Source organism: Apus apus, chromosome 1 (genome assembly GCF_020740795.1).
Source record: "Apus apus isolate bApuApu2 chromosome 1, bApuApu2.pri.cur, whole genome shotgun sequence".
In the NCBI taxonomy this organism is placed as follows: Eukaryota; Metazoa; Chordata; class Aves; order Apodiformes; family Apodidae; genus Apus; species Apus apus.
Genome location: NC_067282.1, coordinates 155,574,957 through 155,597,302, shown reverse-complemented (window position 1 = coordinate 155,597,302; position 22,346 = coordinate 155,574,957). Strand labels below are relative to the sequence as shown.

The following is a 22,346-nucleotide window of genomic DNA, read 5'->3' as shown; positions in this document are numbered from 1 at the left end:
CCGACTATAAATAGAGGAGCCGCCAGACTCGCCCGACCCTGCTCTCTGGGTACTCGAGCGAGATGTCTGAGACGGCTCCTGCTCCGGTTGCCGTTGAGGTAGCTCCTCCTGCTGCACCGGCGCCTGCTGCCAAGGCTGCCGCCAAGAAGCCGAAGAAGGCGGCGAGTGTTTCCAAGGCCCCGAAGCCCGCCGGCCCCAGCGTCACCGAGCTGATCACCAAGGCCGTGTCCGCCTCCAAGGAGCGCAAGGGGCTCTCCCTCGCCGCGCTGAAGAAGGCGCTGGCCGCCGGCGGCTACGATGTGGAGAAGAACAACAGCCGCATCAAGCTGGGGCTCAAGAGCCTCGTCAGCAAGGGCACCTTGGTGCAGACCAAGGGCACCGGCGCCTCCGGGTCATTCCGGCTGAGCAAGAAACCTGGAGAAGTGAAGGAAAAAGCCCCCAAGAAGCGGGCAGCTGCGGCCAAGCCAAAGAAGCCGGCGGCCAAGAAGCCCGCCAGCGCTGCTAAGAAGCCCAAGAAGGCGGCAGCAGCAAAGAAGAGCCCGAAAAAGGTCAAGAAGCCGGTGGCTAAGAAAGCTGCCAAGAGTCCTAAGAAGGCGACTAAGGTAGCCAAGCCTAAAAAAGCGGCTGTGGCCTCAAAGAGCCCTGCTAAGGCGAAGGCGGTGAAGGCCAAAGCAGCTAAGCCCAAAGCAGCCAAGCCCAAAGCTGCCAAGGTGAAGAAGGCGGCGCCCAAGAAGAAGTAAACCACCGTGGAAGGGAACACTTGTTCTTCTTTAAAACCCCAACGGCTCTTTTAAGAGCCACCCAAATTTTCTCGAAAAGGGCTGAAATGAGGGTATGTTTCTGTTACTGCATTGTAAGTAGGTAGCAGAAATGGCTTTGTACCAATTCAAGTTTGCCCCACAGGGACGCTGACAAAGCATGTGCTGCAACAGGAACTAAACTGCCTTAGGGGCAGGCCCTCATTCTCTGCTGATCGTTACCTTGGTGAAGCACTGGGAGAGGGGCGGTGAGGGGAGAGATCATGCATTCCTTTGAGGATGGACGTTGTTTCAAGCTACCTGAAGTACTCAGGGACTTGAAAAGTATTCCTCTGCCCTTAGGTAAGTCTTGTAGCCGCTATTTAACACTTCAGCAGGCCAGCGTGGCTATGTAACCACGCAAGTAAAAGGGGAGTAGTGTGGTAGGATTCCCTAAACAGATTGTTAATGGCAGCGACAAGACGGGGCACAGATTTAATTTACATTTTGAATTAAAACGATAGAATGGAAAATACGGAGCTCTTCACCTTTTACAAAAGTAAAGCACAAAAAAGACACCTTGAAATCCACATACATGCAGGTGATTTTTGATTATTTTTTTTTAGCATGGAAAAAAATGAAAGCAATTTAGCTCTTTACTGATCCAGTGGGTGGCTCTGAAAAGAGCCTTTGTGTTTCTCCGGGAAAAAAGCTTCCCGGGGGCTGTTCTTCGGCGCTCACTTGGCTTTAGCCTTGTGGCTGTCGGTCTTCTTGGGCAGCAGCACGGCCTGGATGTTGGGCAGCACCCCGCCCTGCGCGATGGTCACCTTGCCCAGCAGCTTGTTGAGCTCCTCGTCGTTGCGGATGGCCAGCTGCAGGTGGCGGGGGATGATGCGCGTCTTCTTGTTGTCGCGGGCCGCGTTGCCCGCCAGCTCCAGGATCTCGGCCGTCAGGTACTCCAGCACGGCCGCCAGGTACACCGGGGCGCCGGCGCCCACCCGCTCCGCGTAGTTGCCTTTGCGGAGCAGCCGGTGGACGCGGCCCACCGGGAACTGCAGCCCGGCCCGCGACGAGCGCGACTTGGCCTTGGCCCGCGCCTTCCCGCCCTGCTTCCCGCGGCCGGACATCGCAGCGACTCAGCTCACCAACGCACAACCAGCAGCCGCGCAGAAAACGACTCGCTGCCTTCCGCTCCCGCCCACCCTCCTATATAGTCCCCGGGCGGAGCGGCGGCGGCTCCGCTGATAGGCTGGTATCGGGGCCTTGTCCCTGCAGCCAATGGGAAGGCGAATCGAGAGGTGGCCAATAGCGGCGCTTGCAGCGGCGCCGGGCGCCGAAGAGCAGCTCGCAGCCAATGGCGACGCGGCGCTGTCGAGCCGCTCCTGGGCACGGCGCCGCTATAAATAGGGATGGCTCGGCGGGCAGCTCCAGTCGCCGCTTGTTCCGTGGTGGTTGTTGTTGCGAGAGGCGTTTGTGTGTGCAGCGATGCCCGAGCCGGCCAAGTCCGCCCCCGCGCCCAAGAAGGGCTCCAAGAAAGCCGTCACCAAGACGCAGAAGAAGGGCGACAAGAAACGGCGTAAGAGCCGCAAGGAGAGCTACTCGATCTACGTGTACAAGGTGCTGAAGCAGGTGCACCCGGACACGGGCATCTCGTCCAAGGCCATGGGCATCATGAACTCCTTCGTCAACGACATCTTCGAGCGCATCGCCGGCGAGGCCTCTCGCCTGGCGCACTACAACAAGCGCTCCACCATCACGTCGCGGGAGATCCAGACGGCCGTGCGGCTGCTGCTGCCCGGCGAGCTGGCCAAGCACGCCGTCTCCGAGGGCACCAAGGCTGTCACCAAGTACACCAGCTCCAAGTAAGCTGCCTCGGCGCCCTGTGCCAGACCTGCTCAACCCAAAGGCTCTTTTAAGAGCCACCCACCTTCTCAGTAAAAGAGCTGTGATGTAGTGGCGGCTGTTGGTTAGTTGTCCTAGGCTTTTGGGGGGGAATAAACGGTGACAGTGGGAAAGCACCGGTGCTTGTAAGAATTCGGGGGTGAACCTGTTGGCGGTAAGCCGTGTGTTTGTCCTGCGTCATGCCTCCCTAAAGCAAAGAACGGTCGCGATTTCATTAAAATGCCCCGGGAGCTTCCGCGTACGGTGCCGGGAGGGTGGTTAAACACTCAACGAAACGTGTAGGCGTCTCTTTAAATGCCCGAACACAGACGTGTTCTGGGGTCGGCGGCGTTTGCTCCTTTTCCCACTAAGTCACTCTAGCGGAAGGGGGATACGTGGAAAGCACTAAAGATTCAAGACCACCGTGTGCTTTTCTTCGGCGAGAAGCTCCGGGCTAGACTTCTTCCACCACCTTTAGCGGGCGAACGGGGGAAGCAAACCGGAGCGCTTCCTGAAGGTCTTGCTCCGGAACAGCGCAGCCCGGCCTGTGGTCCCGAGCGCAGTCTCTTCCCCCGGTTTTCGGCCGATTTTCTCTCCACCCCTCTGTTTGCCCCGCGCCCCGTAAATGCTGCAGTCGAGCAGGAGGCGGGGGGAGGGCCCCGAGCCACGCAGCCGCCAGGCTCGGTCGGACCTGGTTGAGAACTGGAGGGCGCTCCCCGGCAGGCGGGCCCGGGCCCGCAGAGGCACCGCTGCCGAAAGAACCGGCGCTCTGGCGGCTCTCAGCCCGTCCTTGCTTCACCACGGCGGGCTCTCCCGAAGAGAGCCGGGCCTTAAAGCAGGGTCGGAGAGCAGTCAGGAGCAGTCAGGTCGCCTTACGCGAAACGCAGGCTGCCACCTGCGCCTACAGCGTTCCTGCCGCCGCGGTCCCGAACCGAACGCCGTTACCGACTGGGCAGGAACAGCGAGCCCTCGGGGGAGACGGAGGCTGACATGCGGAGAGCCCTAGCCAGCAGTCCCGATGCCGGCTGTGGGGGGTTTTGAGTGGGAACGAGTTGGGAAGAGGGCGAGTTTCAGGCGCGGGCGGCGGGACCCTGCCGGCACCGGTCACCTGCGGTGGTTCCCGCCGCCCCCCGCCACGCAAACCAGCGGTTCGTGGAGACGGTCCACGCATTCCTCCTTGGGCAGCGAAGGAAAGGGCGCTAAAGCGTTCTGCAGGGCAGGAGAATACAGCAAGCGGCCGAGCCGGGGTCAGCGGTGACGGGAAGGGGGAAAGGCGGGCCGGTTCGGCTGCTCTGGACACCGAGGGGGCGGGGCGGGGGAAGGGCGGGTTTCCCGCCGGCGAGGCGCGGGCTTTTCGAATGGTTGCGTCGCCCAATGGCAGGCGGTCTCGCAAGGGCGGCCAATCGGCGGCGAGCTTCGTCCATAAATAGCGCCGCCGCGGAGCGCCTGCTGCAGCTCAGTTTGCGTTGAGTCGGGGAACAGTGTTGCTTGTGTGCAGCGATGGCTCGTACAAAGCAGACGGCGCGCAAGTCGACCGGCGGGAAGGCGCCCCGCAAGCAGCTGGCCACCAAGGCGGCCCGCAAGAGCGCGCCGGCCACGGGCGGCGTGAAGAAGCCGCACCGGTACCGGCCCGGCACGGTGGCGCTGCGCGAGATCCGGCGCTACCAGAAGTCGACGGAGCTGCTGATCCGCAAGCTGCCCTTCCAGCGGCTGGTGCGCGAGATCGCGCAGGACTTCAAGACCGACCTGCGCTTCCAGAGCTCGGCCGTGATGGCGCTGCAGGAGGCGAGCGAGGCCTACTTGGTGGGGCTGTTCGAGGACACCAACCTGTGCGCCATCCACGCCAAGCGGGTCACCATCATGCCCAAGGACATCCAGCTGGCCCGGCGCATCCGCGGCGAGCGTGCCTGAGCTTCCTGCCGCAGCCTCTTCCCTGTTCGTCAGACACCGAGAGCAGCCCACACAGAACCAAAGGCTCTTTTAAGAGCCACTACATAAACACTAAAAGGGCTGTAATGCTTTCAGAATAGGTATATCAAGTGTGTCTAACAAATTGAGTAACATGACCTTAAAAATGCTTTCATCCACGTTTTCAAGGCAAAATAAATCTGAGCTCTTGCATTCCTAACCTACACATACATAGATTGACTCGATTCGGTCGAGTTTCCTTTTTTGCAATAATACAACGTCAAAATACATTGATTCTTCCTTACTTTTGAAACAATAAGAGGGGTTGTAATGAAGTTTGAACTGGCAAGCGACCTAAAGGCTAAAACATTTAAGGGTATTAAATACTAACTTTGAAGTACATTTAAGATGGAATACGGTAGACATACTGAAAAAACTGACCTTTAGTAAAGACTTTGGAAATCCTCCAAATTATTACATTAAACTACATGAAAAGCACTGGTATCTCCTTCATAATTACCTATGTAAAGACTGCAAGCCCTATGAGAAGCTGCCTTCTCTTACTTAGTCCCCTCCTACTCCCATAAGGCCGTACGTTGTCTCTGCACCGCTACCGAAACCGCCCCTCCCACCCTGCACCAGCAGCTTTAAATGAGGAACCTCAGAGCAGTTAACAAGCTATGGGGAGGCACAAGCTACCTAATACTTTGAATTTACACTTAAGATACCACATTATCAGCGATGGCTTTGAAGACTGAAAGGAGTGTTCAGCTACATCTTCCTATGCTTGTCCCCCCCAGAAGTAAAGACGACTCAGCTCTCTTTAGTGGCGGTGTGGTGGCTCTTAAAAGAGCCTTTGGGTTTGGTGCTGGCGGGGCAGGAAGCTCAGGCGCGCTCGCCGCGGATGCGCCGGGCCAGCTGGATGTCCTTGGGCATGATGGTGACCCGCTTGGCGTGGATGGCGCACAGGTTGGTGTCCTCGAACAGCCCCACCAAGTAGGCCTCGCTCGCCTCCTGCAGCGCCATCACGGCCGAGCTCTGGAAGCGCAGGTCGGTCTTGAAGTCCTGCGCGATCTCGCGCACCAGCCGCTGGAAGGGCAGCTTGCGGATCAGCAGCTCCGTCGACTTCTGGTAGCGCCGGATCTCGCGCAGCGCCACCGTGCCGGGCCGGTACCGGTGCGGCTTCTTCACGCCGCCCGTGGCCGGCGCGCTCTTGCGGGCCGCCTTGGTGGCCAGCTGCTTGCGGGGCGCCTTCCCGCCGGTCGACTTGCGCGCCGTCTGCTTTGTACGAGCCATCGCTGCACACAAGCAACACTGCTCCCCGACTCAACGCAAACTGAGCTGCAGCAGGCGCTCCGCGGCGGCGCTATTTATGGACGAAGCTCGCCGCCGATTGGCCGCCCTTGCGAGACCGCCTGCCATTGGGCGACGCAACCATTCGAAAAGCCCGCGCCTCGCCGGCGGGAAACCCGCCCTTCCCCCGCCCCGCCCCCTCGGTCTCCAGAGTAGCCGAACCGGCCCGCCTTTCCCCCTTCCCGTCACCGCTGACCCCGGCTCGGCCGCTTGCTGTATTCTCCTGCCCTGCAGAACGCTTTAGCGCCCTTTCCTTCGCTGCCCAAGGAGGAACGCGTGGACCGTCTCCACGAACCGCTGGTTTGCGTGGCGGGGGGCGGCGGGAACCACCGCAGGTGACCGGTGCCGGCAGGGTCCCGCCGCCCGCGCCTGAAACTCGCCCTCTTCCCAACTCGTTCCCACTCAAAACCCCCCACAGCCGGCATCGGGACTGCTGGCTAGGGCTCTCCGCATGTCAGCCTCCGTCTCCCCCGAGGGCTCGCTGTTCCTGCCCAGTCGGTAACGGCGTTCGGTTCGGGACCGCGGCGGCAGGAACGCTGTAGGCGCAGGTGGCAGCCTGCGTTTCGCGTAAGGCGACCTGACTGCTCCTGACTGCTCTCCGACCCTGCTTTAAGGCCCGGCTCTCTTCGGGAGAGCCCGCCGTGGTGAAGCAAGGACGGGCTGAGAGCCGCCAGAGCGCCGGTTCTTTCGGCAGCGGTGCCTCTGCGGGCCCGGGCCCGCCTGCCGGGGAGCGCCCTCCAGTTCTCAACCAGGTCCGACCGAGCCTGGCGGCTGCGTGGCTCGGGGCCCTCCCCCCGCCTCCTGCTCGACTGCAGCATTTACGGGGCGCGGGGCAAACAGAGGGGTGGAGAGAAAATCGGCCGAAAACCGGGGGAAGAGACTGCGCTCGGGACCACAGGCCGGGCTGCGCTGTTCCGGAGCAAGACCTTCAGGAAGCGCTCCGGTTTGCTTCCCCCGTTCGCCCGCTAAAGGTGGTGGAAGAAGTCTAGCCCGGAGCTTCTCGCCGAAGAAAAGCACACGGTGGTCTTGAATCTTTAGTGCTTTCCACGTATCCCCCTTCCGCTAGAGTGACTTAGTGGGAAAAGGAGCAAACGCCGCCGACCCAGAACACGTCTGTGTTCGGGCATTTAAAGAGACGCCTACACGTTTCGTTGAGTGTTTAACCACCCTCCCGGCACCGTACGCGGAAGCTCCCGGGGCATTTTAATGAAATCGCGACCGTTCTTTGCTTTAGGGAGGCATGACGCAGGACAAACACACGGCTTACCGCCAACAGGTTCACCCCCGAATTCTTACAAGCACCGGTGCTTTCCCACTGTCACCGTTTATTCCCCCCCAAAAGCCTAGGACAACTAACCAACAGCCGCCACTACATCACAGCTCTTTTACTGAGAAGGTGGGTGGCTCTTAAAAGAGCCTTTGGGTTGAGCAGGTCTGGCACAGGGCGCCGAGGCAGCTTACTTGGAGCTGGTGTACTTGGTGACAGCCTTGGTGCCCTCGGAGACGGCGTGCTTGGCCAGCTCGCCGGGCAGCAGCAGCCGCACGGCCGTCTGGATCTCCCGCGACGTGATGGTGGAGCGCTTGTTGTAGTGCGCCAGGCGAGAGGCCTCGCCGGCGATGCGCTCGAAGATGTCGTTGACGAAGGAGTTCATGATGCCCATGGCCTTGGACGAGATGCCCGTGTCCGGGTGCACCTGCTTCAGCACCTTGTACACGTAGATCGAGTAGCTCTCCTTGCGGCTCTTACGCCGTTTCTTGTCGCCCTTCTTCTGCGTCTTGGTGACGGCTTTCTTGGAGCCCTTCTTGGGCGCGGGGGCGGACTTGGCCGGCTCGGGCATCGCTGCACACACAAACGCCTCTCGCAACAACAACCACCACGGAACAAGCGGCGACTGGAGCTGCCCGCTGAGCCATCCCTATTTATAGCGGCGCCGTGCCCAGGAGCGGCTCGACAGCGCCGCGTCGCCATTGGCTGCGAGCTGCTCTTCGGCGCCCGGCGCCGCTGCAAGCGCCGCTATTGGCCACCTCTCGATTCGCCTTCCCATTGGCTGCAGGGACAAGGCCCCGATACCAGCCTATCAGCGGAGCCGCCGCCGCTCCGCCCGGGGACTATATAGGAGGGTGGGCGGGAGCGGAAGGCAGCGAGTCGTTTTCTGCGCGGCTGCTGGTTGTGCGTTGGTGAGCTGAGTCGCTGCGATGTCCGGCCGCGGGAAGCAGGGCGGGAAGGCGCGGGCCAAGGCCAAGTCGCGCTCGTCGCGGGCCGGGCTGCAGTTCCCGGTGGGCCGCGTCCACCGGCTGCTCCGCAAAGGCAACTACGCGGAGCGGGTGGGCGCCGGCGCCCCGGTGTACCTGGCGGCCGTGCTGGAGTACCTGACGGCCGAGATCCTGGAGCTGGCGGGCAACGCGGCCCGCGACAACAAGAAGACGCGCATCATCCCCCGCCACCTGCAGCTGGCCATCCGCAACGACGAGGAGCTCAACAAGCTGCTGGGCAAGGTGACCATCGCGCAGGGCGGGGTGCTGCCCAACATCCAGGCCGTGCTGCTGCCCAAGAAGACTGACAGCCACAAGGCTAAAGCCAAGTGAGCGCCGAAGAACAGCCCCCGGGAAGCTTTTTTCCCGGAGAAACACAAAGGCTCTTTTCAGAGCCACCTACTCATTCAGAAAAGGAGCTTGAATGTCATTAAATATGAGAAGCAAAGCGCTCTCATACTGTTTGAAAATCTCTGCCTAGTCTTAACAATCTGAATACCCGCAGTAGGTGCGGTTAGTTGCCCACCCTTTGCATACCTGTCCCCCACACATTCCCTGCCCTTGTCCGGGGGTGGAGCTGACTGGGCTTTCTGGAGAAGCTCGGCCCTGACGAACCCGCAGCCAATCGCTGCGCCGTGCAGGCTTTCCAGCGCTGCACTTCGTTCCCTCTCCTCTGCTAATTTATAAGCAACATTGAAATAAGCCGCTTTGCCATGTCCCCTAACTGATGCCAAGTTTCGTCATCAGCAATCTTCCCTCAAACCTCCCCCACCGGCTCCAGACCCCGAGTAAGTGACAGACACAGTGTTTCAGTCCTTTTAAAAGATAAGTGGGTGGCTCTTAAAAGAGCCGTTGGGGTTTAAGCGCAGAAGAAAAGTTTTCTCCCACAAGAGTTTACTTCTTCTTAGGCGCCGCCTTCTTCGCCTTGGCAGCTTTGGGCTTGGCTGCTTTAGGCTTAGTTGCTTTGGCCTTCACCGCCTTCGCCTTAGCAGGGCTCTTTGAGGCCACAGCCGCTTTTTTAGGCTTGGCTACCTTAGTCGCCTTCTTAGGACTCTTGGCAGCTTTCTTAGCCACCGGCTTCTTGACCTTTTTCGGGCTCTTCTTTGCTCCCACTGCTTTCTTGGGCTTCTTAGCAGCGCTGGCGGGCTTCTTGGCCGCCGGCTTCTTCGGCTTGACTGCAGCTGCCCGCTTCTTGGGGCCTTTTTCCTTCACTTCTCCAGGCTTCTTACTCAGGCGAAAAGACCCAGACGCACCAATGCCCTTGGTCTGCACCAAGGTGCCCTTGCTGACGAGGCTCTTGAGCCCCAGCTTGATGCGGCTGTTGTTCTTCTCCACATCGTAGCCGCCGGCGTCCAGCGCCTTCTTCAGGGCGGCGAGGGAGAGCCCCTTGCGTTCCTTGGAGGCGGACACGGCCTTGGTGATCAGCTCGGTGACGCTGGGGCCGGCGGGCTTGCGGGCTTTGGAGCCGCCCGCCGCCTTCTTCGGCTTCTTGGCGGCTGCTTTCGCAGCAGGGGCCGGCGCGGCGGCGGGCGCGGCAGCAGGAGCGGTCTCAGCCATGGCGAGGGCGCGGTCAGGACTGAGCGGCGGAGGCCGCGGCGGCTCCTTTTATAGCGGCGCGGCGCGCGCTGATTGGTGCCGCGCGCCCGACCCGCCCCGCCCGGCGCCGCGCGCTCCGTCGTGTGTTTCTTCGGGGAGGATAAAATGCTTTTTTTCTACCTTATCTGTCTCGAATTTGCCCCTTTTCTACACCTGGGAGGCCGTGGAAGTGCCGACTTTCGCCTATCGGTGTCTTGTCGGGAAAAGAGTGGAGTCTGGGTAGAGAGAAGACAATAAATCCCGAGTCCTGGAACGGAACGGACCTTGACAGAGTGAAAGTTTTGTTTTTCTTTGTAAATTAGAAATCTTCCTTTAAAGTTAACCTGAGACAGGAAAGTCAGCGTTAATTTTCAGAGGGTCCTTTTCACACTAGAGAACAAAGCGAACACTAGTAACCTCATTATTTAAAATAAAATGCTTTCAAAGAGAACGAGGTAGCACAAATTCCCACAAGGCGTGCCTCCCCTTCTCTTACCGAGGTTTATACCTCTGGTTACTGCGAAACACTCCGTTAGGGTTTTTTTTCTCTTTAATTCCAAAGGCAAACTCTCCGGAGGCTCTTCGTGAAATAATAGAAAGCATATGCTTTATTTACCTCAGAATGGGCTACTTTCTCTGCAGCTCTTCACTGTTGTTAACGCAGGCAAAGGCTCTGAAATGTTAATGGAATAAATTGTGACGCCAAGACCAAAGATGAAAAGGCTTGTGTCGAATCACTGAGCTTCATGTAAGTCTTTGGCATACAGAAAAAGACCACACTGTAAAGAAAGCACGCAGTGCTAGTTCTGTAAAATCTGCTGGTATGATTCAATAACATGGAAAAAAAAAAACAACTGGCAGAGATCGAATCTGCAGAGAGATGTGAAAGTACCATTTTTTCACGTTTTGATGCCAAACTAGGAAGAAAAATCACAATTTTTGCTCAATGCTCTTTTGTCAGTTTACAGATTAAGTCACAGCAGCTTCTGCACACAAAACCTTTGGCTGCAGCACAGTGATGCAAAGCTGTTTATCCACAAGGTGTTAACAACTCTGGTAGCATGCACACCTCCTTATCAGCCTAAACTTTGTATATATTTTTGTGTCTCTTGCAGGAGTCGCTTTTTTTACCTTGAAGTCTAATGGCCATCAGCCAGTTTAGCACCATTGTATTGCTGCATTTGTACCTGATGTATATAAACTGCACTTGCACAGTTTACGTATCATGCTTACCAGATGACTGACTTCACTAATGAAATGCGAGATCAGTGGGCAGAAAAGTATCACCTCACTCTTCTCTCTCATTGCACTACAGGGAAGGCAAATGAACCTCTTGAAGATTCTGGGTGACCCATGTTCAATTAACATTCAATTAATTCATAAAGTCTCATTCTTTAAAATTTCATATAGGCACTTTGACCTTTTATGGTATATTTATGGTAATAAGGACTTTAGGAAAATAAACATATTTTTTTATCTCACATATATGTTTTCTTTTCAACTCTTTCATATCATTGAGGTCTCCTAGCTGAGGACTTTTGTCCTGAGACAGGGAGGGTGAATAAAGATGGTAAAATCAGCTGTATTGGAAGCAGGGTGGCTTATAGAGCAATGTTTGCTGGGAATTTTACAAAGGCAAGAGAACTTTAGTGTAAGACGTTTGCTTTATGTAGTAATAGGGGACATAAATAACTGAATAGTATAATTATTAACATACCCTAAAGTTTCCTGAAATCAGGTAGATGACGGTATGTCTGCTGCATGCCATCTAGGTCTGGTAAAAGCCCTGATGTCTTTTAAAAAATAAACTTGTTACAGTGTCTCTAAGCTGAATCTTTTTATACTCACCCACTCTCTCACATTACCAATGCCAATACTGGGGCTGGGATAGGAGTCTTTCTACCTCACCATAAAACAATTTCCCCCATTCATCTGCAACCCTTATTTTGCAAGAGTAGTAACACAGCACAACAACACATTTTCCTCCAATCTGTAATTTTATATTCTCAAGACTGTTTTCCTTACATACACATAATCACATGGAATGCAGCTCTATGTCTAAATCTGCTATAGCAGCGATAACTGCACCACCAACCATCTCCAGAGAAAAAGTGTGTGCCAGAGCAACACTGCATCACATAATTGTAGTCCTTGTCTTACTCCACTTTTGAGGCTATTGATCTCCAGCACATGTTAAATTACCATTTTGCAGCTTGAAGCTATTATTTTAAGTGCTTCTACTTATTTATTTTCCACTTACATGTTTACTCCATTATCCCCTTCCATTATTGTTAAAAACACACTATCTGCTAATGATCATCTCACAAACAAGCAGTCAAGCCATGTATATTAGGGGGAGGATGCAGAAGTGTCAGAGAAAAATCAAGGTATATGAGCAGAGCTGAATCCAGGTGTCACCTCATTCAGTGGTGAATGCACAAGGACGGTGGTTCACCCTCCTCCTCCCAATACTGCTATTCCTTGTGTGATTAGCAGCATGATTATGCACCAGAGGTCATTACTCTAGTCATGATCAAGCTTAATTAGGTTACATAGAAGTAGTGCGCATTGCCCTGCAATGCAGACACAAAAAAGGAGCAGACATGGAGAACACTTGCTGGGAGAGATCCTCCCTCTTATGTATTTGCCATCACAATTACACCAGACTTTTCTGCCTCACCCTAGAAGATGTGATCATCAAGAACAACAGGACCTCAATGCTATTCCATGCTTTCAGTCTGTACATATTCTGTCAGGATAGACAGAGATACCTGGTAGAGCAATAAACATATGGCAGAAAATCTGACAGTGTTTTTTGCCTGTGCTACTGCTATGAGCCAGCTCAGACTTCAGGGCTAGATCTGAAAGCCTCTTCAAAGAGCTCCCCAGCCAGCATGAAAAGTATATATATTATTATAGCCAGTAACATAAGCCTACTAACTTGAAAAAAGTATAATTCAAACCAAAATTAATGCCTGCAAGACAACAAGGAGTTTTTTCAATATTAGGATAATTTTCCATTTATTGCATATGCTTTTGTGATACTTAATCTGGAACTAGGTGACAAAGAATAGATGACTAGAAGTCCTAGGAAGAGCAGCTTACAGAGCTTCAGTGTTCATCTGTTTCTACACATTAAAAGGATAATTCTTGCTGAACTGGTTGCTCCTTTTCTTCCCCTTCCTTGTTTTCCACGATTGTCTAACTGCACTGTATTTATTCATTCACATTGCCATACCTTTCCCAAACATGTAAAGCCCTTTGCCATTTTTGAGAGGGGAGAACTGAAAGTCACTTATGAGTATTTCTTAAAAATGCAGTTACTTGGATTCTTTGATTTTTGTCTGGTTCAGGTTTTCCACCCTCCTCCACCAGAGGCCCAGCTATATGTGTCAGCAGAAAAAAACAGTTCAGAGATGATTCATCTAATTGCAAGGGGGGGAGACAAAACCTTTTCAAAATGCAAATAATTTGTCAGCTCATTTGTAATTTGTCACAAACCTCAGCTCCCTCCTGTACACACACCAGCCAGGCCAGGACATCAGTGTGCAGGTGGGGTCAGGATCAGGCCCAGTGAGGAGCGCCAGGGTCAGACACAGCCCCAGCCCTGGGCATTGGGTACATCCCTGGTGCAGTGGGGACGTGGCCAGACAGGGCTCTGGGGAGCTGGAGACTGATCTGTTGTGGCGTCTCTGGGGCAGGGACTGATGGTCCTGGGAGCTGAAAGGGGGTCCTGGGACGTAGGCAGGATGGAAGGAGCCCCAGGAGGTGCTGGGCAGGGACAAGCAGGGCTCGTGTAGCATGGACTATAAAAGGCTCTCAGAGCTACTCCTTCAGCATCCCTCTAGATCCAGGCAATAAAGAGGAATTTTAGCCAAGGTTCATGCAAATATGTGATAACAGTCCTAGTAGACAGAGCAGTAGATTTCAGTTGTAACTAAACTTTACTGCCACTTGCACTTATCATTGACAATGGATGCAGTCACCAGCTTTAGGTTCAAGACAGCTGAGAACAACAGGTTCTGCACCTCAGTTTAGTGACTCCCAACTCTTTTGTCATCAAACACATCAAAATGTGAGAATGGCTTGACTGACTTTGTATAAGGTCCACAGTGGTCAGTTGGTTCTGAACCACCCTCCCACCTTCATTTCCTTGACCTTCATAAGGAAACACCTCAAGAAGTTTGGGGCTAGCAGCAGCCAGCTTCAGTTGCCAAACTGCCCTTTTAGGTAACAGCATTTCCATCCCCTCCAGCACAGTCAAAAACCCCAAAAGGGGCCAGTAGAAGGAGCCCTTTGTTCTACCTTTTAGCTGCTACCTGGAGAAAATGCTGACCCACAGTTTTAGTCTGGGTGACGATGTACAAGTTTCTCTACTAACTGCTGGTGGGAATTCCCATCCTTTCCTATCCCACTCCGAACACTGACACCACAGGGGTGCCTCAGCCAATTTTGTTTCCTCTAAGGCATCTCATGTCAAACGTCTGGCTGGTGTGCTGCCCTTGGTGGTCACCTGCTCCCTATTGGTGCCCACTCTGGCCAAGGAGAGGATAATGACTTTTACTTCCTATCAGCAGCTAAGCATATTAGCCCTCCCTTGATTAACCTAGACAATTAAGAGCTGCCTTTTGGACCTGTTTCACCCTGAGTGCTGTGAGCCACGGTTTGGGAAAAGACCTGCTTGCAGAAGAGCGCTCGCTGGATTTAGGCATCTCTGCAGCTTCCAAAGAAAGGTCCTGCATTACTAGCTTTGTTCCTCCTTTACTAAACAATAGCTTTGACCCTTCTCATTTCCCTTCTTTCACCATTAGTGACCCACAGTGCCCAAATATAACCTGCAACCCCTCCACTTTCTGCAGAGAAGTCAGGTGGGTGAGTTGCCACCTCACATAAACAATCTCAGAGTGGCTCAGCACAGGTGGACATATATCCTTGAGAGAGAAGAGATTTGCCTCTCTCCCTGTGTCGCTGCAGGGCAGGGATTGAAGGTGATGTTCCCTGCACTTTTCCTAGAGGACGCTGGGATGCAGAGTCTGCAAAGGAAAGGAGCAGTTTGGCACAGATGTCCACCAGCTGAAGCCCTGCCCTGAGCTAAGTGCAAAAATAGCTGCTGGCATCACTGCACCTGTGAAAATGGGAGGTGTGTGGAGCTGGGCTAGCAGACATCTGCAGTGAAGAGCTGGAGGAGGAGGGATGCTTCTGGTGGGTTGTTTTGCCACCTTTTTTTGACCATATGTAAGGTGTGTTATGTAAAGTGCTTAGTTTTGGGACCCTGAATACATTCATCTCTCTTGTTGCTTTTCCACTAGACTCCTCTGGTAGTTTTGAGCAGATGAACAGCTTCTAACAGGTTTTTTAAAAATTATCTGCATGGAACAATATTGTTTCCTTATTGCTGATATGTAGACAAATGATAATTCCTAGTACAGTTGTCACATCACTTCCATATTCAGAAAAAAATGATCTTTTTTTACAAGGGAAAGATTCCTGTTGGCCTACTGATGCCTTTTCTTTTCAATAAATATATATATATATAAGAATGCTGTAGCCTTGAAGGCTGCATTAGTACTCTTCACATCAAGCTCCCTAGAATCAGAACTATGATGTACACTTACAAATGGAAAAATCTCACCCTCCAGTTTTGAAGAGGCCCAGAACAAGGGAATTTAAAATCATGGCCTGATCAGTATTACAAAAGCAGCACCAGGTCACTGGTAGCCTCAGGGAGCAAACACAACTTAAACTGAGGCCACCTACATTCACCATTTGGTTCTGCCCACCAGGCAGTGAGTAAATCACCAGCTTCCTCCCTGCCCCTACTTCCCTGCACATCGAGTGATAACAGGAACCTCCCAGGAACACTGAGATTGCTGCAGAAGAGCGAGAAAACGTGAGTTGTCTGTAGTTTCATCTTGGTAGTCAGAGGTCCTGGATCCAAACTGGTGTGATTTCTGAGTGTACGTCAGCCACCATATGCTTCCTGAAATATAAAGGGTGGTGAGAAGTAGGCAGCCTAATTACCAATGCTTACTTACAGTCTACTCTGTTAAGGAGAAGAACATTCCTACTGAGGAGGAGATCTTAGGGAAAGAGAATGCGTTTTGCCAGACTCCTTCATGACCCCCCCATCATGGGAAGAACTGCCTATAGGATGGCTAAAACAAAAACATTTCAGGTGCAATGCTTGGTCTGTAGTAAAGCTGAAAAAAGAAAGATGCTCATTTTCAGATACTTCTCTCTAAAAAGGCACAAAATAGAGCAACATATTTGCTTTCTGAGACCCGATCCTGCTTCCTGACTGCATTGTGTTCAAGCAAGGGCTGACAAAAGAGACTGTATGGACTCTCTATGCCCAGTTCTAGTTCTCCAAGCCTGCAGAGCTGCTTCAAGTGTGAAAACATTTTTCTAGAGCTATAGTAGTTCAGTACAAAGTGTTGTCATCCGATCTGTACAGGCACTCACTCTCTGATGTTCTGCAAATATTAAATAATACCCAGCCTAGAGGGGAGCCCCAGGATACTCCAATAGATGTTAGTCTCATGAATTTGGATTAAAATCTGATCTAGGTATCAAGAATGCAATTTGTCCTTTAAAGGCAGAGTCCACAACCAGTCTCCAAAGCAGATTTGTCAAATTCAGAGTCCTGATTCAAAACAGACATAAAGGTCATTCCAACAGCCAAACCCCCCTGCCAAATAGTGAATTCAGTAGGGATGTGAGCAGCAGTACCTGTATGAGCAATGTTTGGGAGGTATAGAAGGAAACCTTCCTTAACATCATGGCCATCTGATGACACCACTGCAGTGCACAGCACCACTCCAGGGAGGTCTGTGGTGTCTGGAGGTATGGATGCTTCAGGCAAAAGTGCTCTTGCTCACAGCAGCAATGGCAAATGGCAGACCAGTGACTGCCCTTTTAATGCAGCTCTGCTGCCTCTCATGTTAATGCTTTGCAAAGCTTCTCAGCTTGAACAAGGCCTAGGACCACTAAAAACAATTATAAGGCTCCAGTTTGAATTATTTATGGTATTTATGGGTCAAGGTTCCAAATGACCTTTTTTGATTACCCTCCCTGCCCTGAACAAACATGGATTAAGATGATACTTAGTGGACTTCAGCCTCACATTGCATATTCACTGAAACAAAAGCTCTAAATAAACAACCGCACCAGTGTTTTGATCAGTCATATTGTCAGCAAACACCATCACTCTATGCCCCTTTTCCCACATAATTTAGGAACTTGTTAAAGGGCACAGAAACTAGTGCAGACCCCTGAAAAACTCCCTGGTGACCTTTCTCTATTTAGCCCTATGTTTTATTCAACCTTCTATCAAATAACTAGCCATGCTGGGTTTTCCCTTTTATCCTGCTGCTGTTGACTTTTCTTTAAGGTCTGTTCAGAGAGGCTTTGTCAAAAGCTGTTGAAAACCCAAATCACATCAAGCAAGTCACCCTTCCCCACAGACTACAATAACCTCATCAAAAAAGCCCCAAGATGTTTGTAAGGCAGGACCTCCCTTTGCATACTGAAACTAAGATGACATTGAAAAGGCTGTATTTATCCTGGGGGCTGTTCTCACCCTTGTTACAGCTCCACCAGCGTGTCTGGCACAGCCAGTAGGCTTCTGGACCAAGAGTCCTGTGGTCTGACAGGCTCTCAGGAAAGAATTTTGCTGCTGCTGTGACAGATGGAGGATTTAGTACTAGTTTTGATTTTTTTTTTTTTTTTAAACTAGCTGATATTCTAATCCCTTTTTTGACAGTTCAGTTATATTTTTATGCTTAATCTGCAAGAGTTTATGTTCTTGTCTATGTTCTTCACTCAGACACACACAGCCTTTTGAATGATGTTTCCTTACCCTCAGCCCTCCCTCCTGTTATCAGTGCCAGCATCTTTCACTTTTTCAGGCCTTTCTGGGTGGGTGGTAGCCCTGCCACTGTGTCCTCAGTGGTCACTTCAGCCATCTCCACCCACCCTTGAGGGTTTAATCCTCCCAACTGTTCCTTGGAGCTTCTTTTTAACAAGCTCAAGGTTTCCAAAGCTTGCAAACCATGGGGTCACTCAGCCATGCCCTGCTTTTATTGCTCCTGCTAATGTGCAGGGCGTGCCTGCAGATAGAGGGAAGCACGTTCTCTCCCAGTTTCCTTTCCTCCCTCCCATGTCCTGATCATTTGTTCAGGAGGGTGCAGGAAGCATGCCAAATACACCTGGGCCAAGAGCATCTGCTGACCATGCCTGTAGTCTTGTGAAATCACTTCAGGGACACTGGGCAGCAGTGTGCTCAGGCACAGCACACATCTGAACTAGGAACCCCGGGAGAAACGCCAAGCTCCCGTCCCCACCACATCCTGGCTCTGCAGCTGAGCAGCTTCCCCTCTTCTGGAAACACAGGCTCTCAGGCCTCACAGGAGTTGTGACATGCTCTTGCCAGATCTCCCATTGAGACTTTCATGTCCCTGATCCCACACAGATAGCATAAGGGTCACTTTATGAAAGGAGAACATTAACTGAAAACAGGCAAAACCAAACCAACCAACCAAAAACAAACAAACAAAAAACTTCTTTATACCATGAGTAAATGGGAACTTCTGGACTTTTTTGGGAGACAGCGGAGGCAGCTGGAGTCAGCAGGATCAAAAGCTGCCAGATAAATTCATGGCCAAAAGAGGTCTGTTATTGAAGGGGATGGGCAGGGATGTACCACTGCCACCCACACTCTTCTGCAATAGCATCTCCCACTAGGCACTGAAGGATACCAAGTGCTGAGTTCCAGAGCCAATTTCTGGCCCATCTCTGCCCCTCTGTGGGACAGGACACTTGAAATTAGAGCACAAAACTATCAAACCTGAGGAACGACAAATGGGGAGGGAGAAGAATAAAGAACTGGTGTCTGTAAGTCATGTATTAGAGAGCAGATGCTTGAAAGAGGTGGACTGAACCAGCCTTTGGGGATGGCTGTTTCTTTTCCTGGCTCTAGAGGAAGCTTCGGAAAGTGAATAAACTGGCTGCGTGTAAACCTTCAAAGAGGGCTGAAAATAGTTAAGATGCACCCGTGTCTGAAGTTCAAGGTAATAGTTTTCAGTTTCTCCTGGACTTAATTAGGTCCTTGTGTGTCTGTCATGTTTCTACTGTGCCAGATGGGAGGGTTAATCAATGTGATGTATTTCATTGTTCTCACAACGCATTTCTATACGGAATGTTTTCTGCTGAACCTTAATCTTAGGTAAGTAAAAGCTTAACAATATGAAATTATTAATTTTTTAAAAAAAAACAAAACCAAAACCCCCAAAACCAGGTTTTGCAAGTGTTAAAAAAAAAAAATGAGAAAATACTTGAAATATTTAGAGGAGTCCAGGATTTGGTCTTCCATTACAGGCCAAACCTTTCAACTTTTGGTTCATCTTCTCCAAATGTAGGACCAGTTTCTGTAAGAACTGTGGATAAAGTCTTTTATTTGATGAGGAAGGAATGCAACAGTGACAAGTGACTGTGACCATTTGACAAGTCAAATCCCATTTTATGAAATTTGAGTTTTTCAAGCTGAATATTCCCAACACAAAGTCAGCATCACTGGTAAAACTGATATGGAATTAACATGCAGACCTGCAATGCAGCTTCAATCTATAAAAAGCACTCCATCTCCAATATCTACATTTTATTACAAATTCTCTTTTGTTAGCTATTTTCAATGAAATGCCTGTGTACTGTTATGAATATTAAATATCCCTATTGACTAGCTGCAAATGATGTACAATAGAACAGCTGGTTAATTTGCAGCAGCACGAGAATAATTAAAATTAAATAAAAGCACAAATTAAAACACAAACAAACTTTTTTTTTCATTTCAGTTATTTGAAAAGAAATACTAGAGTTCATAAAAATAGTAAGAAAAATTTTCTTTAAAAAATTTAAGTCAGACAATGTCAATGCACTGAGACAATGCATCATATCATCTCATGATTTTTTGCCTTTTTTTTTACATGGTTGGTTCAATAACAGGACAGATGCTTTTTGGGCACATTTGAAATCACATTGCCCAGCTACTGCCCAGGTAGCTGATAGGGAAGCAGACAGGGATGTGAACCCAGTCATTGCACCTTTCTGGGCTTGTTCAGTGACATGTACAGAGAAAGGATCATATGGAAGTTTTCATTGTCCAAATACAGGATGACACCAAATCCAATATTCCTGACAAAAGTTCATTTTCCCAGCCCTTCCTTCCACCATGACAGATTAATGAATTGTTGCTCGGTACCCTCAAGCCTTCGAGTTTACAGTTTTTTAGGAACCCTCAAAGCTGAGACTTGTTATGCCACCAATGGCCATATCAGAGCAATTGAGAATGAGCACTGAGGGGCAAGAGAGAGTGAGACCATCTCTGTTAGTGACTGTTGCCCCAGACAGCAATCTGCTACTGGCAGGAGGCAAATAGGGGAGCCAGGCTAAAGCACTGTCCTGTGCTACCTGATGGAAAAACACACACACCCATTTCATAGCTACATCTACCCAGTAATCTGTTATTCTAGGCTCCCAAGACTAGCTTTAGGGATTTACAATGAGACTTTCCAGCCCATTAGTTTTCCTGGTAAAGATATGTTGATGCTGCCAAGTTTCCCAGCTGAGCTGCTTTTCCTTCCCATTCAAATTGTGGTCCTAGGGGCACTGCCCAGATCTGCCAGCATGTGGTACAGAAATGCCACCAAAGGCTCCTACACCAGCAGCTCCTGTTCCCACACTGGAGGACACAGACATCACCCCGGCAGGGGGAAGATCACAGAGCAGTGCATGAAACCAAAGATTGGATAAAAACTGCAAGATTCACACCAGCAAACAGTCATAAAAAAACATGGACATCTGTGCCTTGAGTTTTGGTTGCAGAGCACAGGGATTTTTCTAGCCTGGCTCCCTACAGAAATGTCAGTTCTGGAGCAGGGCTGTTGGCAGTTTTTTTGAGCTTCCTGGGCAACCTCAGCCAGAATTTGACAAAGCAGTTAAGGTTTCAAAGAAACAGACCTTTCAAGTTCCATGAAAATAAGTAGTTATGTAGGTGAGAAGAATCAGACTATTTTTTTCCTTCTAGGGAAATGTTGCAACATGAGCTCAGATATCAAAAAATAAGTCCACAGGAAAAGAAGCAGAAGAAGCCAGGCTACCTAATTTCTAATCTTCACCAAGCTATTCGGTTTCTTTGCAGTTCTGGAAACATGGTAACGATTCTCCATTCTCTACAGTGCTTGAGGGTATGGGAAGCCAGACTTGCTCATTGTGGCACTGCTGCTGCCACTGCTGAGACACTGAACAGAGAAAAGTCCTCCCGCAGCACCAGTCTCAGCAGAACCTGCATTCGGCTGCACTCTGTCACATCAGCTGTGCCACAGGCAAGGCTGGAGACATATGGGCTAAGTGGGGAGTTGTTTTTTTGTCAAGTCAGAAAGAGCCTTATGCCATACAGCCTGCACTGAAACATATAATTAAATGTGGCAAATGACAGCATAAGCCGATCTGTTTAAGTCCGTTGCAGAAATTCATTCTTCATGTCCAAATAAATACTTGATCTCTGCAGACAATGCTGGCAGCATTTTGACAAGGCAATTTAGGATGGTATTTTTCCTACATGAATGTTTGCTCAAAAAACAGGAACATGCACAGCTAATGCCCTTGGCTAATATCCTACCTATTTGGAACTAACAAGAGATGTTTCCATCCCACAGACTGTTCTGTTCCCCCCACACTGCCCTGGTCCTTTGGAGCTTTCCCCAAAGCCAGCTGAAGTCCCACACACACTGGTGAGAGTCCAGAGCAGCATGTCTCATTCTGAAATGCTTTCAAAAAAAGTAATTTACATCTAGTGGTAAGCTTACTAAAAGCTGATACAGCCCTTTCTGATCTAATTTGCTTTATTTGTTTTAGGCCTGGCCTATTCAAGTTCCCGCTGAATGTGAACGAATGTCTTGCTGTGAAGTGTTAAGATTAGTCATTGATTCAATTGACTGCAGGAAAAAGAAACTAAAACAAAAATGCAATTTTTAGCCCCAGGATCCAGCATTTAAGGTTGAAAGTACCAAGCATGACAGAAATCCCTTGTTAAAAAGATTATATATGAATGTGAATTTACTCAAATTTACTCTATTGTTTAATCAAAATAAGGCTAATAAAGGAAGTGTATCTTTGAAACTCCATTTTCAAATGTTTTAAATGTATATTCAAATGTTACATTGCAGTTGCTCCAAACAGCTCCAGCATAATGGCTTCTGCTATATATCCCTTATGCTGGAGAGAACACGAACAGAAAGACCAGTCCATTCTGCCAAAATCCACTGGAAGGAAGTGAGCTGAGGCAATAGAACATCCTTCCTTCCTCTTGCTGGTCATCTGCTCCCACAAAATGCCCTCAGGGCAGATTTTGCAAGGGTCTGGCTTCTGCCCATTTCAAGAGGACGTCACTAGATGAGAAAGGGTGGAGAAGAGTAATCATTTCTGGCCATGCTAGTTGTGAAACACCTGCTGTGCCCCTTCCACCCTTGAGCTCAAGCACTTGACAGGACAAGGATGAAGAGGTGGCAGCAGCAGAGGGGTTGAGGAAAACCTGCAGCTGGCAGGAGGTTTTACTTTGCTGGATGAGGTCTCTGTAATTATTAG

At 50.8% G+C, this 22,346-nt stretch overlaps 8 protein-coding genes across 8 annotated transcripts; 4 read left to right on the top strand and 4 right to left on the bottom strand.

Moving 5' to 3' along the window:
• Window positions 1–54: 54 nt before the first annotated feature.
• On the top strand, window positions 55–1,317 carry LOC127386929 (histone H1.10-like). The gene has a single exon (XM_051624660.1). It carries the CDS (start codon window positions 63–65, stop codon window positions 738–740), a length of 678 nt encoding a protein of 225 aa, XP_051480620.1. The 5' UTR covers window positions 55–62; the 3' UTR covers window positions 741–1,317.
• Window positions 1,318–1,329: 12 nt separating this feature from the next.
• On the bottom strand, window positions 1,330–1,933 carry LOC127387005 (histone H2A-IV). The gene has a single exon (XM_051624845.1). The coding sequence runs from the start codon at window positions 1,862–1,864 to the stop codon at window positions 1,475–1,477; it is 390 nt and encodes a 129-aa protein (XP_051480805.1). The 5' UTR covers window positions 1,865–1,933; the 3' UTR covers window positions 1,330–1,474.
• A 172-nt stretch (window positions 1,934–2,105) lies between these two features.
• Window positions 2,106–2,690, top strand: LOC127387067 (histone H2B 5). The gene has a single exon (XM_051624970.1). The coding sequence runs from the start codon at window positions 2,223–2,225 to the stop codon at window positions 2,601–2,603; it is 381 nt and encodes a 126-aa protein (XP_051480930.1). The 5' UTR covers window positions 2,106–2,222; the 3' UTR covers window positions 2,604–2,690.
• A 1,404-nt stretch (window positions 2,691–4,094) lies between these two features.
• Window positions 4,095–4,822, top strand: LOC127386974 (histone H3). Its single transcript, XM_051624768.1, has one exon. It carries the CDS (start codon window positions 4,119–4,121, stop codon window positions 4,527–4,529), a length of 411 nt encoding a protein of 136 aa, XP_051480728.1. The 5' UTR covers window positions 4,095–4,118; the 3' UTR covers window positions 4,530–4,822.
• A 531-nt stretch (window positions 4,823–5,353) lies between these two features.
• Window positions 5,354–5,852, bottom strand: LOC127386987 (histone H3). The gene has a single exon (XM_051624794.1). The coding sequence runs from the start codon at window positions 5,820–5,822 to the stop codon at window positions 5,412–5,414; it is 411 nt and encodes a 136-aa protein (XP_051480754.1). The 5' UTR covers window positions 5,823–5,852; the 3' UTR covers window positions 5,354–5,411.
• A 1,397-nt stretch (window positions 5,853–7,249) lies between these two features.
• Window positions 7,250–7,834, bottom strand: LOC127387078 (histone H2B 5). The gene has a single exon (XM_051624997.1). The coding sequence runs from the start codon at window positions 7,715–7,717 to the stop codon at window positions 7,337–7,339; it is 381 nt and encodes a 126-aa protein (XP_051480957.1). The 5' UTR covers window positions 7,718–7,834; the 3' UTR covers window positions 7,250–7,336.
• A 174-nt stretch (window positions 7,835–8,008) lies between these two features.
• LOC127387012 (histone H2A-IV) lies at window positions 8,009–8,602 on the top strand. Its single transcript, XM_051624855.1, has one exon. The coding sequence runs from the start codon at window positions 8,076–8,078 to the stop codon at window positions 8,463–8,465; it is 390 nt and encodes a 129-aa protein (XP_051480815.1). The 5' UTR covers window positions 8,009–8,075; the 3' UTR covers window positions 8,466–8,602.
• Window positions 8,603–8,934: 332 nt separating this feature from the next.
• Window positions 8,935–9,689, bottom strand: LOC127386942 (histone H1.10-like). Its single transcript, XM_051624687.1, has one exon. The coding sequence runs from the start codon at window positions 9,687–9,689 to the stop codon at window positions 9,027–9,029; it is 663 nt and encodes a 220-aa protein (XP_051480647.1). The 3' UTR covers window positions 8,935–9,026.
• Window positions 9,690–22,346: the final 12,657 nt, after the last annotated feature.